Source organism: Apteryx rowi, unplaced genomic scaffold, assembly GCF_003343035.1.
Source record: "Apteryx rowi isolate R43461 unplaced genomic scaffold, aptRow1 scaffold_462, whole genome shotgun sequence".
NCBI lineage: Eukaryota > Metazoa > Chordata > Aves > Apterygiformes > Apterygidae > Apteryx > Apteryx rowi.
Window position 1 is genome coordinate 137,758 of NW_020450719.1, and position 18,676 is coordinate 156,433.

General features: G+C 37.1%; 1 protein-coding gene and 1 long non-coding RNA gene across 4 annotated transcripts in view; one reads left to right on the forward strand and one right to left on the reverse strand.

The window, feature by feature from the left end:
* The window catches only part of TMEM128 (transmembrane protein 128), an 11,671-nt gene extending 4,517 nt beyond the window's left edge, over positions 1-7,154 (reverse strand). Inside the window, exons 1-5 of one of the 3 annotated variants that reach the window (XR_003255498.1) lie at positions 7,012-7,154; positions 5,529-5,670; positions 2,209-2,370; positions 921-1,053; positions 549-637 (exon numbers count right to left, since the gene is read on the reverse strand). Coding sequence is in view for 2 of the 3 variants with exons in the window: in XM_026077807.1 (XP_025933592.1) it covers positions 538-637; positions 2,209-2,370; positions 5,529-5,670; positions 7,012-7,132 (525 nt within the window). In the remaining variant the exon portion in view is untranslated. Of the gene's footprint in view, positions 1-528; positions 638-920; positions 1,054-2,208; positions 2,371-5,528; positions 5,671-7,011 lie in introns of those variants that run through there. The other 2 variants (XM_026077807.1, XM_026077808.1) reach the window with 2 other exon arrangements.
* A 92-nt stretch (positions 7,155-7,246) lies between these two features.
* On the forward strand, positions 7,247-13,072 carry LOC112971915. The gene is made up of 2 exons (XR_003255499.1): positions 7,247-7,394; positions 7,868-13,072. It is a non-coding gene; the product is annotated as an uncharacterized LOC112971915 (long non-coding RNA).
* The last annotated feature ends 5,604 nt before the right edge of the window (positions 13,073-18,676 follow it).

An 18,676-nucleotide genomic window follows, 5' to 3' on the forward strand; every position in this document is an offset into this window, starting at 1 on the left:
AGAGAGAGAGAGAGAGAAAGAGAGAGAAAGAGAAAGAGAGAGAAAGAGAGAGAAAGAGAGAGAACGAGAGAGAACGAGAGAGAACGAGAGAGAACGAGAGAGAACGAGAGAGAACGAGAGAGAGAGAAAGAGAGAGAAAGAGAGAGAAAGAGAGAGAAAGAGAGAGAAAGAGAGAGAAAGAGAGAGAAAGAGAGAGTGTGTTGCATACGGACAGTAACAGTGTCCTCCCCTTTACTATCGGGTCAAGCAACTTCTCTGAGAAGTTCTTCCAGCTTGGGCAAACCTGCAGATACTTGGCCCAAACTCCCCAAAGCCATTGATCCTCACTAGTCCCTTCTTTTCATAATCCAGAAGAGAATCTTAGGGAAGAGGAAAAAGGGTATTCTTCCCCTTCAGATACTTGCATATTGTCCAGTAACTCCAAAAATGTATGCAAAACACAGAAAAGGAATCCTTAAATTGTTTGTCTAACAAAGCAGTTCATGCAACAATATGTATATGTGCTTAAATAATTCAACAGATGTTTACCTGAAGGACTTATCCCAGGAGTGACACAAGCATCACAACACCCATAAACTGAGTGAAGAGCAACAAAGGTGTGATAAATGACCAGACAGGCCATAGGGCAATGTTGAAACTGGGAATGAAAGCAAGAAGTTTTAGGTAAGTTCTGTTGTTATATTACAGAAATACCAGTCACGCAAAGAAAACTTGGCACAAGAGGAAATGAGACTTAAATGACTCAGCCTGGAGAAAATGCTCATTTCTTTATGACTTGAAAGAAAACCAAAACCAGCACCAGTTTATTATTAACTGGTAGCTTGGTTTACTACTTATTTACTGACAACTCATCTGTGAACTTCAATAGCTGAGGATTTTAAACCGAGCAAGTCCACTCAGTCCCTTCGGGGTAAAGATACCTTTTTACTTTCAGAACCTCTGTGTATGCAGCATCTGAAAACAAAATACTCTTCATTGCTCCATGGGCATGCACGGCAGCAGAGATGAGCCTTAATTTGTACTTCCAGCTAAGTAGATTTGAGAAGAAGCTGACTGAACAGAAAGGAGGGCAGGGGTATGACAAACATTTTCGTAATTGAATTAGAAAGATTATGAATCTGACTGATTCTAATCTATAGGGACCTTTACCTTCTTCAGTCTTTCTTTTGTTCCTAGCACTGCAACAAATATGCTAAAGATCATGAACTGCTGTCGTTCAGATGTAACACCTAAACTTAAAAGAACCAGCTTTCATTTAGAAGGCAAATGCATATACTTACACGCATACACACACCTAATTTTTTTATATCCTTTTATTTTTACTCACATGCATATTTGCTCAACTCTGATTCCTGTATTTTTATAAAGAAAATAGCTCTTACTAAAAGCACCATTATCTGACAAGATACAACCCCTTAAAACACACATAACAATAGTTAAAATATAAATTTCAGTATATGTTTTCTATTTGTAGATTGGGTTTGATAGTGAAGAGCTCTGTATTAGGAACCTATCTGGCATAATATTCCCACCTAGAAAATACACTCTTTTTTTAATTTGTAAACTTGAGAAACAGTTGAAAGAGAAAAGCAATTTACACTAACAAGTCTAAGGAATTCTGTTTCCCAAAAATTTTCAAGACAGAAAAGATCAAGTACATTTAAAAGTGCACTTAATATACAGTTTCAAATGTTACAGACCTCTGGTCGAATTTGTCATCCTTCCAACAGTTACAGAGAGTTCACTGTCATATTAAACAGTGCATCAACAACAAACAAATATTGTTTCAATACATTGGGGTTTTTGTTTTTTAATGCTGATTTAATGTTTGTTTCCTACCTGACTGAGTTACTGATGGCCTGATTTGTTATAAAACCATCTTCTATGTTTAAAGACATACAGACAGACCTACCACTCTTGCTAGCAGAATAATATATAACTCCACAGTCAGTCTCATTTACTTAAAAGGGACTATTAATGAAAAGACAAACTGACACCTATACATACAAACATTAAAGGTGAAAAAAAACTAGCCTCATGGATGAATGTTGAAAGTGGAAGAAATTATGGATGCTAAGTAGAACTGGTATGGTCACCAGTATATTCAGCAAAATTACAGAAATTATACTTTTTATAAAAATGAGTCCATTAACATAGGACTTGCACAGATTTAGCAAAAGTTTGTATATCCACAGTATTCTAACTTACCATATTGCTGCTGCGATAAAGGTAGTTGTCGTGATGGGTATCAGTACTGGATATCGTGCATCATAGTCCTCAATTCCACAATACCACTCAAGATATATTATGCAGTAAAAAGCAACAGATAAACATGCAGCCAATAAACAACTGCCAGAGGCAAACCACCAACTGTGGGGGAAAAAAGCATCAGTAAGTACCATCACATTTCAGTTTGCATATTAATCTTCATTCTACTTTAAAAACAGAAGAGGAAATATCTGTTAATTTTACAGATTGTCCTAAAACTGCTGGAAAGTTTTTTTCTTAAATTGCTTTTGCAAAATATGTACTTTTGTCTTTCTAAAGACATCTAATATGCATAACTACTGAAGTTTAACTTCATAATGCATTGTTCTTGTTATTTATTTTTCTTCAAATACATTAGAAATACAGCGCAATAGACTTTTTCAGTAATTTACTATACTGCCACACTAAAAATAGTTTGTCAGTAATGAAATAAAATAGGCTCTACTGCAACTATGCTTCACAGTATAACTTAGACTTTATTGATGTTTGTGTAACAGAAATGTAGTAGAAGGCTTTTAATAAGCTTTCAAGTTTATGAACTCTCAGATTTAACAGATTAGCAGAATGGAACATTTTCTTTACAGTTGCTGAAGAAACCAGTATGGAAATCCAAGACTGCAAACTCAGAATCAATATAGGATAGGGTATGTGATTATTTAGGAAGCCACACATTTGAGCCTACTTGAGGACAGACTTCCAGAATAAGATGGGAAAGACAGCTTGGCAGGGAAAGTGCACTTTAATACAGTCTGAAACATGCAGGAATGTACATTTAGCAATTAAAAAAAAAAAGTGAATTCTTGTTACCGCAGTTTGATGACTAAAATACAGAGGGTTATCAAGGTGCTGTGTACTCCAGACAACATTTGCTTTGGTACAGTGCAGTAAATATCTTATGCTATTTTGATACCCGGATACTACCAACTGAGACACCTGCATTAAGAAAATAGTTGCCATAGTCTATCTAAATAACAATGGAGGAAGACAGGATCCTTCAGAAAGCAGCTAGACACCCAGAATCTCCATCACACCCTGGAGACATTAGTTTCTATCCACAGACAAATGGATGTAGGATGTATCTAGACCATGTCTGGAACATCAGTTCCAGAGAATCTCAGCACAGAGCAAGGCCATGTTTAGTTTCTACATACTTGATACAACGATGACAGTAAGGCAGTATTTGAGAGAGTTCAGAAAGCACCATCAGGTGAAAATATCTGAAAATATTTGAGATCTATCAATCCCATTGAAAATAATTCCATAGACGTTATTTCACTTATCTTTCACTGTCTGCTCAAAGAAGTCTAGAAATCTTCTAGAGAAGTTAATTTCATTTTGATGTTTAAAGAAAGATTTCAGCTTTTTTTGATAAAAATATAACCAAAACCTCCACACTTTCAACAAAATAGGTAAAGATTTCTTCTACTTAGATGTAAACTTAAAGGTACAATATTAAAACATTCTGTTGTTAAAACAAATTTTGCAGGTACATAGATGGCTCAGTAGAACCTACATAAAAAGCAAATTTTATCAAGCAGGATTTCAAGAAACCTCAAGTATTGTATTTACTTAAAAATTAGTCTAATAATAAGGACTCAAGCACTTGTTATTACTGATTTCTACTTCTGTCTGTTGGTTGCATATGGGATTTGATTTGTGTGATTAGCAAATAAGAAAATCTGAATTTTCCTGTAACAAGTTACTAATATTATACAATTTTGTACAGTGAACTCAAGCTCAAGATTAAGTACTACTAAAATGAAATTACTGGCTTTATTAAATATATATTATATATATTTAATTTCCAAAATTAGTAACATCTCATGAGAAAAAGTTACCTTTGTTTCTTTCAGCGTTTCTACAGTTTACATATTTCTTTCTTAGTATAGGATGTCCTGGATGAACACAATTTTCTGGATGGGGCCTTACCAGCATGGCATGGAAAATTATATTTCACCTTGTACCTATAAAAACTTCTACTGGATATATTAAAAACATTGCTTTTTTTCCCCAAGTAAAAACAGGGTTGGTTGATACTGATATGTGGTCTATAATAATTGCCACATTCTTTTCTATAGCACTGTACTTACTTACTGTTCTCCATTTTGCATCTACATACTAGAGTTCTCCTTCTTAAGTGTATGCGTGCCTCTCCCTATTGAATTTTAACTTTCTTCTACATACTATTTCTCCAGTTTGAGAAGTGATCTGAAATCCACTGATTCTCATTTGAAATTAAATCCTGTCTTCCAAAGTGTTCATAGCCCTTCCCATCTCAGAATCATCTTCAAACCAAGGACGCATTCTCCCTAGTCTACTCTTCTATTTATGCATGTTATTTTGGAACATGGTTACAAATCCATTCTCATGGTCATATTCATTATACACACTACCCTGAACAGTCTGTTCTACATACTGAATAGTTTAAGTCTACATACCTTTAGGTAGGAATTTTAAGATTTTCAGACGTGTTTTGTGAACTAACCACAATTCAAGTGATTTCAGAAAGTGATAAGCTGAAGAAGAAACTTCATCAAAGATGTACAGTCCTAGAGTGTAAGACACTTAACACTTAGAGACACTTAATATTCCTGCTCTAAAAAGTCTCACTGAAATCATTAGCGTAGTAGTAAAGCATGTGCCTACATATTTCTGTAATCAGTCTTCAAAAATACACAAAAGATCCAATAATGATTCTACACCTTGAGAAAACAGATGAAGTTTTGAGTTAATTGATTCAACTCACTGAAAATTGATGTTTCCTGTTCTGTAGAACAGTCATCAAAATAAAGTAGAGACACAAAATTAAGAAGCTGCTATCTCACACTTAGGTGTCATTCTACAATTTTTATATTTAACGATAATTCTTTACTAATCACATCTTCAGGAACACAACTTTGACTAGACAAGTTAGCAACTTCAAGCTGAAGGTATTATTTCTCTGTAGAAGGACTTTATTTCAGTGTAGAGCTAGATATAATGCATTTTCTCCAACAGGTAAAGGAGGCTTGAGACACTAAGATATTGGGAATAAATTTCGAGTTCTGTTCTCCAGCACTGTAGCCAAATGTGGCATCATGGGATTACCTTATGAAGTAGCTCCTCTACAGAGCAAGAGGGGAAAAGAAAAAAAAAAAACCCTCACTTCCTATTGCATATCTTGTTTATCCAAGATTTAAAACACAGTGGTCACAAGTAACAATCTGAGTGTGATTGCAAGATGAACACACAACTTCTCTTTTTAAGAAAAGGCACCTTACCTATCTGCTTGAATAGTTTCTTTAACAGTTTTAAAAAACTCAAAGTAATACGTCACAGCAATTGATGCCAAAATCCAGAATGCAGAGTGAATATTCAGTCTGGGTGGAGGCTTTCTTTTTTTCTCTGCAGCTGTAGACTCTTCTGTAAATAAGAACATAATTACACCACTAAAGCCAGTCATTAAGTGGAGTATGATTTTAGTTACATAAAACATGATGCTTAATCCTTTAAAATCATTTATCTTTAGACATTATTATACTCAGCTTAATACACTTTGCATTAGAGAGGAAGCATTCTAAAATGCTCTGCACATTTCCTGAAATAAAACAGACTAAGCAAGGTACCTTTTGATGAAATGATAAGGCAATAACAATCAGCATATACTCTGTTTGTGTACCCTTTTAGAAAATTAACAGCTGACTAGATTACAAAAGGGTTATTTAACCACTTAAAAACCTCCTATTGTTATTAAAGTGTTTTCATTAATTTGGCATATAGAAGGAAAGGTCTGTATCCCAATTACTGATTTATTTGTATCCGTTTTCATTAACTTTAATGTTTGCAAACTGATTTTCAGCATAAATCATTTTCCTGTACAAAACTACCACCACATCACAAGAGATTTTCAACTTTAGTTTCAGGAGCTAGCTTTATTTGTGCTGTATACCTGGGGCAAGTAAGCTAAAAATATGATCATGCTGAAAAATATCTTTTGTTCTCACCACTGTATATTGTCTCATAGAAAGCAGGACACTGGAGCAAGCACGTGGGAAAGCATACTTTTTGCACGTGATAGCAACCAACTAACAAGCTGAATACTTGTATATGCTGTCAAAAAAAGAGAGGGAATAGACATATCTGTGGAAGTGTAGGTGTATTTGATGTTTCAGTCTTTATCACTGAAAGTTATTGGTGATTTGGGTAAGAGGAATACAATGGTTCCGTGCCTTCAGCAACGTAATATGTGTTAGCTCCCTGCCCCCTTACACGTTATCCCTAGCTGGGTGTGGTAACAGCTCTGCTTAAGACTACAGATATTCCTGAACCTTATTTATTTATTTACATTTCTCATAAATCAGAGCTGGGCTCCGGAGCACTTAAAGCACCTCCCTCCCGCCTGCAAGCCTGCTCTTTCGAGTCTTTTCGACAATCCGCGTTTCTCCAGCGGAGCCCCCCACCTTGCACCCGAGCGCTCTTGCGAGGGGACCTCCGCCCCGCTCCGCGAGGTTAGCCGGCGGCCAGCAGGCACGACCTCGACCTCCCCCGCAGGGCAGCACGACCGGCAGCTGCGCGGCTGCCCGGCCGGGACCGCCCGCCTCGGCCGCGCCTGAGGGCGCACGGGGCGGGCTGCGCTCTCCGCTCCGCGCCGTCCCGCGCCTCCCGCGACGGCCGCGCTTCCCCCGCGGAGGCCCTGCCGCGCCGCGCCGCGCTCTCCCTGGCGGGGCCGGCGCGGAGCCGCGCCGCGCCGCCGGCACCACCCACCGGCCGTCCCGCCGCCCCCAAAGCGCGGCTGCTGCAGCAGCAGCTCCCGGCGCTCCGCGCCTTCCCGCGAGCAGCGCCGGAGCCTGGGGAGCGCATCGCCACCGCCCCGCCCGGCCTCCATCTTGGGCAGCGCCGGCAGTGACRCCAGGGCGGGGCGGGAAGCGCGGCCCGCCCACTCGCGCGGCGGCTGTTGGGCGGCTCGCGCGGCGGCCGTTACAGCCGTTGGGCGGCGGCGGCGCGCCTGCTCCGGTGGCTGCACGGCTGCGGGCACCTGGGGCGCGAGGCCTGGCCGGCCGGCGGGCAGGGACTGTGGGGAAGCGCGGATGGAGCGGCGGTAATAATGGCGAGCAGCGCTCGGTCTGATGGGATCCCCCCTTTAAAAGGTAGACTGCAAGCGGAAGGGCAGTGTGAGCAGCTGTCCTGAGGGTTTAACAGCCCCTTTAGCTGGTCGGAGCCTCGGCAAGCCAGTCGTTAGTCCCTCACGCCTCAAAGCAAATCTTACCGCGTGAAGGTGCTGCATGCAGCGCGGTGCATTGATGCCAGGGCAGGAATAGGACAGAAGGTGCTGGGAGCTACCCCGAGTAACCAACTTGAGCCTTTGTGTATGGAATAACCTACTATGCGTGTTGCATTATGACCAAATAGGTTAATACTGGCACTTACATGGATTTAATATCATTTGTGTTTCTTAGCAGTCACTTTTATGCAGCAGAAGGCATTCTGTGTAAGAGTTAGGCTCTGTCTGTGTCAGTAGTGCTATTGGACAGAATTACACAGCCTGTTTTCCCCATAGGCAAGTAAATGAATGTGCTTCTGCGATACCTGTGCCTGTGTTTATTAAATTTGTTTTCTATAGCCTGCACGAGACTTGTCCACAGTTCTCAGAGGCCTCTGCCAGAGGACAGAATAGCACTGAACGTTATAATATGAAGGCTTCGAATACGGTCACCGAGTCCATTGAAACTCAGTACTTCCTTTTGATGTCAACAGATGTGCTATCAGAAAATGTGATGTGTAACAGGTGTGCTAAGGAAAAGCTAGAGAAGTAAGTATCTGTGAGAAGCTAAAATGAGAGCCCCAAACTAACTGAAGTTTTAAGTAATAAGATTTTCTTTTGATCACTGAGTTTAGACCATACTTGAAGTGGTGTTTTGGAGGGACAGTGTTGCATCTCACTTCACCACCCTGAGTTATGCATGCTTTCAGTTTTGTAATGTCACCAGCAGATGAGCAGGTAGGCTGCTCATGATATGTATGTCCGCTTTGCTATCCGCTAATCATCTATGTTTTCTGAGATCTACTGCAGATGTAATGGAAATCAAAGTGATCAGTTTTTTCTTTTTCCCAATTTCATATATATATTTTAATACAAAGAAGGTGAGATAAGGCTTTGGGCTAGAACTGCTGATGAAGATCTGATCTTTCAGCAGCCATTTGTTAATTGTTTTGTTTTTCTGTAGAGTACAGTGTGACAGAAAAGTACAGCTGATGAACATTTTTTGCAGTGTTTTTACTTAGGTATTTCTTTTTAAGATGGCTAACTGCTCTATTACCCAAACCTATTCATGTCAGATAGTAAACAGAAGAGTTAAAAATACAACTGAGTGAATTGTATATTAGAAAACAGTTCTAGCTAAAAGTGCCTTTCCATTTTGTTCAGAGGATTTCTTTCCTGGATTCCTAAATTATATCTCAACTGATGAAATAAGGTTTCTTTAAATATTTATTCCTAAAACAATTGATAAAAATTGTATGCGATTTCTAGGAAGGAAAAATGTGTCTATCATGAGTACACCTGTAGCAAATGATGACTCTGGTAATGGTTCAATAATAGAATTTAAATCATGAATCACAGCCCCACTGAAAACAGTGAACAATGCCATGAACAAATCCAAGTACAGGAATGCGTCCTATTTTGCCAAAATAAGAAAAATGGGGAAAAAATGGGAAACTGGGTAGGTGTTCGTGTTTTGCCAACCATATAATCTTAAAGACAGAACAATGGTTTAGATAGAGCAGGAGTCCAACACAAAGCTTTGAGAGGTTTTAAGAGCTCTAGGAATCCTGTAATACTGTGAGAGCAACCTATAATTGAAAATAATAACCATATTTACAAAACTGGAACAGATAAAAGCTAAAGAAACTAATAAGCTGGAACAACAGATTCCCTTTGTTTCAGTTCTGTGTAGCTGAATTCTTTCACCTAACTACCTTAGATAAAGTCACTTAAGTATGTTTCTGCAAACAAAACCTTGAAACTCCTTACACCAATATTGTTTTCTTATTTATTCACATGGACAAGGTCAAACTTTACTAAATTATATTTACAGATTAGTTCTTGGCTATTTTTTCTGTTTTATAAGAATCCTATCAATATCCATATAGTATGTATAGTTCTTTGAAGAAGTAGCATGGCTTTTTAAATTCAAATTTGTTTTTAATAGGAATAATTTATTAGGCTAGTTGGATTATATCTGTGGTGCTTACAAGTTCTGTCCTTTTCTAGACGAAAATCCCATGTGTGGCTTAAAGTCCTTACTAAGGCAAAACCTCCACTGCCTGTAGCAAAGAATCTGTTCCTGTTAGATATGGATACCTGTTATGGATAGCTTTTCTTTAAACTACTGTGCAATTAAATGCAGAAATACTGAGTAAAAGCTCAGATTCTTACAAGGTGTATTGAAGAAAATAATTTCAATATATGTGTTTTACTTATTGATAGCAAATTTATAGTCCTTCTAATGGTATATAGGTTGAAGTTCAAAAAACAAATTTAATTATCTAATTACACTATTCCTTTTAGAAGATAAACTGAGTGTTGTGCAAGAAAACAATGAATAAGTGAGAACTTAAGAAAGGTTCTCCTATCACATGTATTCTTCGTATATGGTGTGAAGTTTATCAACAGAAGAGTTTGGCAGATACTTCCCCTGTAGTGTCATACTGAGAAAACAGGAAAATAGGAAAAGCAAAAAGAATGGAATGTAGGCTATAGATAAATAATTATGTATTTTATCATTAACTGCTAAAATGTTCAGGCCATTTTAAGATTAGGGTAGAAGATAATTTGGGTACAAGCTAGACTTGTTCTAACCTATACAGAATACTGTTTTTAAGCAGTTGTGAACTTGTTAGGTAATTTATGGCATTTTTATATGCGCTTTGAAATACGTGGAAAAATCAGAGATAAGCCTTAAACTAATAGACTTCCCATATAGATAGCCTGATTCAGTACAGTGTTATGACAGTTTTAGAAGTTATCAAGTTTACATTAGTGTAACTAGTATATTGATGAACCCTAAAAGCACACAAGACTTAAGTTTTTCAAAGGATTTAATTATTACAGCTTTTTCTTACAGTTAGTTTGGATTGTAGGTGCTGAAGTAATGCAGAATTTGGCTTAAAACTGTGCACTCTATAATTAGAAGAAAAATAGCATGATTTTTTATTTGCCACATGACCTGCTATGTAGATATACTGTGTTATATAATCTACCTGTTGATGTCATGTTTCCACCTAAGGGGCTGTTAACGCTAAATTATCAGGAGAAAATGAATATATTCTCCTACATATCCTATCATCTGTTTTACAGGCCAGTGAGATTCGAGAGAAGAGTGAGACCAGGTTTCTGGTTATTCTTAATTATCTTGCATTGACTTTTGATTAAATTCATTGTAAAAGATGGAACAGTTTTTTTTGCTGCAGAAAGCATGGCCTTCATTTGCATCTGAAATCCATATGAGCCATGTCATAGTGAATAGAAATTGTTTTTTCCCAGCCTTAGAACATGTCTCACAGAAGGAGCAACCACATCATAATCCTTAGTGACTAAAGTGATTTTTTTAATTTAGTTGGATTCAGTATTTTAAAGTTAACAGCTGGTGGGAGCCTCTGAGCTCAGCTTTCTTAGTAATGAAATAGAGGTTTCTTTGTTTTCTTCCTTTGAGTGAAATGATTACCTCAGCCTACACTTTCATGTTAGTGATTCAAATAAGAAACAAAGGAAATCTTCATGTACTCTCTTTGCAAAAGCTATTCATAGGAAATATCTTTGATTTAAATGTAGTAATTAAATAAATATGTATGCTTGAAAAGGTTAAGGTCTATCAGTGTTGTTAAACTAAAGACTCCTGTTTACCTACAGAACAGGTATTGTGCAAAGAGCTGAAATAAGAGCTTCTCTTCCCTGACTCATTATTGACCTTAACCTAAATCACTCATGTTCAGTGTTTGTAGAGCTGAGATGTTTTCTGTGATCTTTTCACAGAGCACCTTTGGTTCAGAAATTATTAATCTGTTAAAGAACTGATAGTGATCAGGAGCTGGACTGAGACTGTTCCAAAATGAAAAACATAATTAACAAAGCATCCAACCAATGGGACTGTTATGGATAATTAATTCTTGCAAGTAGAAATTTCAGGATTCATTTAAGAGTGTTAGAAAGTCTTTTAAAATGTGGTACTTTATCTGATAAATTTAGTTTACACTCTGTGAAGGGAATTTGGGGATCTGTGAAGATTCTATGAAGGGAATGTACAAAGGGTAGAGTTTGCAACAGTTGCTAGCTATATGTAAGCCTGGTCTTTTACCTAATTTGAATTCTTCAGACGTTTTCAGAAACTGACTTTGACATCTGCAGGCTTTTTTAAATAAAAATAATGCTCTGTAGGTTTTAAAATATTCTGGTTTTGCAGTTGAAAATAAAAACTGAATTTTGCAAAATAGTTGGCTATTTTTTAATCCACTGTCCTTTTGCTGTCTGGATATTTACCATATACTGATTAGTTGGTTTTTATGTTGATTTAGAAGTAACTCTTAATGAGGCACACAAGTCATAGTTTTTTGTGTTCCCCGACTAGATACATACAATTGTAAGAATTAGATTTCTGGGATAAATTCCCATGTTTAGAAAGTCAAATTAATTTTCGAGCTTTCTAGCAGATATTCAGAACTTTTTCCCATTACAGTAGTCAAAATAGCTAAACTGGCCCAAATGTTGTCTGTTCACATAATACCTGGTTAGAAATTTCTTCATCTCTTACGTAAGTAGGGCTGGTTTCTTTCTTCCTGTGTTCATTTGTAACTCAGAGAGGTTGGCTACAATGTAAAAAGGAAAGGTGTTTTTGAGAAATGATGGTTCAATACACTCTGTGCTTTCTGTTCATGAACTAACAAATAATACAGTCAGTAGAGATCTGCTCCTTATCATCTGCCATCAGGAGTGACAGGATGAGATGTGTAAAGATTCTCAATCCTTTATGAACATTGCTCTTGGAGTAAAGCATTGCATGTCTTCTGTTACACTGGGTAAAAGCTAAATGCATTGTCTAACTCATACAGGTAAGAAAGCAGCCTTCAAATGGTATCACAGTTTTCTTGCTTTCATCTAGCTTTTCTTTAATTATTTTAAATTCAGTACAAAGGAAAAAAATCACCAAAGTCCTGAAAGCACTTGGTGTTAATAGCTTAATGCAGATCTGAAAAACAGCCAAAGGTTAAAACTCAATCTTACCTGAATGTTATACATATAGAAACTGTTGAACTCAAGTTAAATTCTCATGTGAGTATTAAATTACAGTGCAGCCCTGAATTGACCCTTTAAGAAGGAAACAATACATATAATAGTGTGTTTGATGCAAAGAATGTGCTACCTGTAAGCATGCAAGCATTTGAACTTCATGAAGGAAAAGAAAGCATGAAAAATAAAGGTAGTTGAAAAGGGCATCTAAGCAAACTGAAAAAGAAGGATCCATATTGTATAAAATATGATCTGATTTTATCTAGCTGTTCTTTACTTTGAAAGCTGTCAATGCAAATTATAAAAAAGTAGCTGGTACAAACTTTAGTCTGAAATCTCTGTTTGATGGAAGACCATTTCAACACCTTCAGTTATCCTGAATGAAAATCTTAGCTAACCCTCAAGGTTTGATTCTTACCTTTTACTGTAATCAGCATTAAGAATATAAAATGAGATGGCTTTGCTAATTTTAGCTCTGATCATCAAACATGTAAAACACATTAAATGAATCTGAATAAACCACTTTCCTAACAGTTAACTAAATTTTTCTACCACCTCTCTCATAAATCATTTCTTGAATTTAATTTCAGTTAACTGCACTCACTTTCTTAGGGAGTACAGTGGGTCTCAAAATGCTTTCCTAAGACCACAGTTTATTGATACAAAGTGTTTGGCAGCAATACTCCAGCTACTATTGTTCTTGACTACTCAATCCTCAGCAGTGGTATATAATCCCTCTCAGTTCAAGGATTTGATCTGGCTTTAAAAGCCTGCAAAAATGCTGGATTTAGGCTGAACTTATTCTTTACATCATTTCACTGCAGAGTCCCACAAACAGTTGTGCCAGAAAAAAGGGATGGGATGACAGAGATGCAAAAGCAAATAACTAGATGTGGGAGGGTGAGAATGGGAATGGCTGGGAATTACTGAAACTGATTTCCTCACTGAGGAAAATGTCTGTGCAACCATGCATCTGTAACACTATGATGAGAATTTCATACTTACTCCACTGCATTTAGGAACATTCTGAAGTACAGAGATTTTTTTGGAGTCATGAAGTCTACAGATCTAATTCACTCAGGGAAGACCATCTACCAATTATAGGAATAGGCATTCAAGTTTATTATTCGTTGAACTCTGCTCTACAAGAGTACTGCTCTATTTAGACTTGACCCTTTGTTTCTGTGTTGACAGAGATTAGCATTTTTTTAGGCTGTGTGAGCATCTTAACTATTTTTTTCCAAGATGGCCTAATGTCCCTGGTGCCAGTGATTTGACAGCTGCAGTAAGGTGAGGGCCTACCTTCTTTGGCATGGGGACCTCACTGTTCCAAGACTGGAAAAGTACAGATAATTTTCATTATTTATACAGCATAGGAACATCCCACTGATGGAATTCAGCTCATACTGTTTGCCTGGAGAATGTTTTCCATAGAGCCCTGAAAAAAAAAAACCCTGAAACAAAGCTCTGTGATAGTAATATCATTCAGGTTTGTAAGCAGTTTTTTTTTTTTACCATCATCCTTCACTACTATTACCATTTATGCATCCTGTAGGGTCAGTTTTTCATACATTTTGATCTTGTATAATAATTGGATAACAGAGGTAGAGGGAACATTTGACAGAGTGCTAAAGTCAAAGAGAGAAAGCAGGAGAAAAAAAGGAGTTTGATATGAAAACTGTAAATTCAGCAGTACCTGAATTAGAATTTTTAGTTAGTGGACTTTTGTGCAGTTTCTTTTGCTGTTTTGGACAATCAACTAAACATAAACAGGTCTTTAAGTACCTAGGTAGAGCTAAGATTGAATTCATATTTTTTTGTCCTCTCAGAAAACTTACCCAGTGCTAACCTCTGAGATCACTTGCTGTTCACCAAAAAGCTGGATTGTTAAAGGTAAAATAGGTAAAGTAGAATTGTAGCAACAGGAAAGGAAGAGGAAACATATTTCATGATGCAAGACAAGGAAATTGTAAGAACAAACAGCCCATAAAATGTCTTAAAATAAATGGGAGAATGGATAGATGGGGAAAAAAATCAATAAAAACTGTCAAGTACAAGAGATGTCTGCAAAACTCAGTAAAAGCTTTTATATTAGCCGTTGATTTAGGAGTCTAAGGCAGAAAAAGGCTGGTACAAGGTATTGGCTTCAGTTAGTAAAGCACTTGCTATACTGCTAAGAAAGAAAAGTCTAGGAGAAAACTCTGGGCCTGTCTCACCTGCCAAAAACATCAGCCTTTGTCATACATGGATACTATACCGTGTCAGCAGCTGTTTACACCTTCTTGAATTCTTCATCATCATCAAGAGACAAAGGCTATCAAAAGAGCTGAAAATCAAACATATAAAAGTGCACTTCATGATCTGTATTTATACACTAATATTTTGAGAGATCATTACATGGCCACTGCAAAAAAACAGAACATGGAGAAAAATCACATTTTGAGCACCATGTACAATGCAGGCAGAATTCATGTGTTAGTCTTCATTCGTTTTGTCATTTCATTTCACAGTGATTTGAATGCTTTCAAATGGATTTCTCTTGAGTGCTGCATGCATTTTAGAGGAAAGAGGAGATTGTCATTAGAAATAGGCAAAAAAAAGGAGTTGTGATATACAAATATGAGAAACAGATATTAAAACATAAAATAAAGGAGGAAATGTTGTTCTTTCTCTGCTCTTCCAAAAGAGGGAAAGCAATAGTGAAAGATGGGCCAATCAAATGTTCATTTAGAGAGTTAAATAATGGCATCTCAAGTTCTCAATAAAACTTGTATTTTTTGTTTGGTTTTGACTGTTAAAAGAATACATGAGGTGTCAGCTTCCCTTTATTTCTTGCTAGTAGTGTTAGTCTGCACAGCCTATCAGATACCAATAAACTTGCATTCTTTTCAGTCTGTATTCATGCTGTCTTAGAGGAAGAAGATCTCAGGGTATGTTTAAAAGTACCTTTTTTCTAATAAATACATGTGAGAGTTGGGTCTGAGTGTGTAATGGGAAACACTTTACTAAAATCCTGAGCATAAACATACAAAATGAAGCTAGCTAGGATTTTATGGCTAGTAGAGGTGAGCTGGTCTTTTACAAGTACAGATTATTGCCTGGACAAAGGAATTCTATCCCAGCATTACAGAGATTGATTTTGGTCACATACATGGCATTAAATTGCCACTGAGGAAAAAAGGTGGTAATAATTAGAGCTAGAAAGCTACAATTTTGCATTAGCACATGCATGCATATGAACAACTAATTTATCAGCTGATGATTTATGTTGTATGTTTCCACAGTTTCAAGACAGAATGAGTGATAATTACTTGAGGGTAGAACCTCAGAAATATTTAGGAGATACAACAGCTAACCTGTCTAGAAAGGTCTAGAAAAATCCAGATAGCCAGATTTAGATAACCAGATACTGATGAGGAGGTGCAGAACTTGGAGGTAAAATTAGATGGAATAGGCAGAGCCTAATTCACAGCTTCATGTGTTGAAATAAAGGGAAGCTGACACCTTCTCATGTATTTTTTCAAACAATCAAAACCTAACAAAAATATGATTTTGGGAGGTACTTGAGATGCCCTTCTAAATTACTTTCCTGGCTATGAGGACCTACCTCCTTCTGTGCTGACTCTAGCATTTGTCAAACTTTTTTTTAAGACAATTCAGTTCAATACATTGAGGGAAAATCTTCATTTATTTTTTCTAGGTGAGTTTTCTGCTAGCTTGGTGATAGACTAAGGAGCAAAAATGCTTCTCCTGAATCCAGATCCCATCCCTGATTCTCCTGATCTCACTGTGGATCAAGTGTTTTTGTTAACATAAATGGGAGGAATATGCACTGCAATGAGAGTTATGTATCAGTTTGCAGCACCACGGTCAAACACACTCTCATTCCAGAATTTTAGAATTCTACTAACAAAAATTACTCTTCTGAAGACAATGAGTCAAGAAAGTTTGTAGGAAAGTACAGTAGGACAAAAGCTATAAGATGATGGAGGATCAGGCTGGGTGATTTTATATTTTGGAAGAAAGTATTTTGTTATTATATTAGTTGACATTCATGTTGCATTGGAAAGCAAATTAAATAAGCACAACTGTCTAGCTAGTATCTAAGTTTTTCTTCTCACAACTGTGGGAAAGAAATTTGGACAGCCAGTAAGCTCGCTTGTGCATGTAGGTACAGAAGCACTTTCACAGATCTGGACAGTGTTGATGTTTAGGGTGAGAATGTTAGTCATGTCCTTATGAAGGGGCAACAGCCTCTTCCAAATTGAGATGGTGTGTACTTTAAGGCATGATTTCTACTCTTTCATGTCTTTGCTAAAACAATTCAACAAAAATATGGAAGGTAAGTTTTTATCTAAAACTTGCCATTATTACATTTTCAAGTTCTTGCCTTTTTTGCTGTCTCATATGTCAAGGTTGTCTGAATCTAGACTTCATCTGCAAGATTTCCTTATTCAATCAGGCCTCAATGAGGATTTGGACATTATTTTAGTAGTGATGCATTCCACCTTAAAGTTTGAGAGTTGTAGTTTAATGGGCAGGCATGCAAAGATAAGATTTTTGTTATCATCCTGTAGATCTCTTAAAGTTTATAAAGAAGCAGAGCTGTAACTTTAAAGATGACAATTTCAAAAAACTCCAAGTCATTTCAGGAACTATAAAAGGACTTCTGGAGGAAGTCAGTTACATTACTTCTGCTGTAACTCAAAGGTATTATGGAGTTTTGTAGTAAAAGTAGTTTCTATACAAATGATCTAATGAGAAGGTCAAAACATACAGTCTGTACCTGAAGACCAGACATTTGTAAGTCTGCTAGAATAAATTAGAAAAGGTGGGATAAATTAAAAAAAAAAAAAAGGATATGATTGAGAAAGGATTATGCTCTGTGGATCTGCAGTTTTGCAAGGAAAAAAAAAATCCAATCTAAGCGAAAAGCTTTAAGACATTTCAACACTTAACTCTGTGAGAATGTAAGAGCAGTAGGATACAGGTGCAAAAGCAATTGTATCCCAGTAAGTGCAAAGAAAAGTTACTACTAAAATTTCCTCTAGTCCAGGTGAAATTTAGAATTCAATATAAAATAACACTTCCTGTAAAAGTACTGATGGGAAACATAATATGCTTTTCTTGGCTGACAGAGCAGAAAAGAAACTTAGAGGACTTATTCCTGCTTTTTCTTGAAAGCTAGATTGTGAGAAGAAAGGGATGAATGTTGAATATATTGATTGAGATATCTGGTAACCTGTGAATACAGCTCGATGTATAGAACAATATGCCTTTTTTGCTTATCTTACACTAAAAGTTTAATATTTGCTCTCTTATTTCCTTAATAAGGGCGAGAGTTACAGCTTAAAAAGATTCCGAATGAAATAATGTATTGGGTCTCTGTGTCTTTTGGTCATCAGCTATAATCCACTACTCATGTTGGGGTCTGACTACATTGTACTGATGCAATTGGATTACAGCACCAGGTGGGAGGATCATTTTTCACTGAGAGAAGAAAGAATGAACTACTCTAATGCACCAGTACAGTGGAGTGCTGAGCACAACAAATAAGTAGTCATCCTTTGAAGCCTTTTTCTTTTAATGATTACACTCCCTGTTTAAATGCATGTGCTATACTTATTAAGAAAGCCACTATTTTTAAACAATTTTCTAATTTACAATACTTATTCCTTCCCCCCATCAGACAGTCAATTTCCAATATACTGTTTTAGAAAGGAAAATTTTAGCAATAAGGAGTATTTTATAATGGAGATATCTTATGCTGTGTATTAAATCACAGCACAAACATATTCTGGAGCATTTTGTAATGCTGTGTTATTACAATCTGATGGTTTCTCATCAGTTTATTACTATCACAGAATCACAGAATCACTGAGGTTGGAAGGGACCTCTGGAGATCATCTAGTCTAACCCCCCTGCTCAAGCAGGGTCACCTAGAGCACGTTGCACAGGATTGCATCCAGGCAGGTTTTGAATATCTCCAGAGAAGGAGACTCCACAACCTCTCGGGGCAACCTGTTCCAGTGGTCTGTCACCCTCACAGTGAAAAAGTTTTTCCTCATGTTCAGATGGAAGTGTCTGTGTTTCAGTTTGTGCCCGTTGCCTCGCGTCCTGTTGCTGGGCACCACTGAAAAGAGTCTG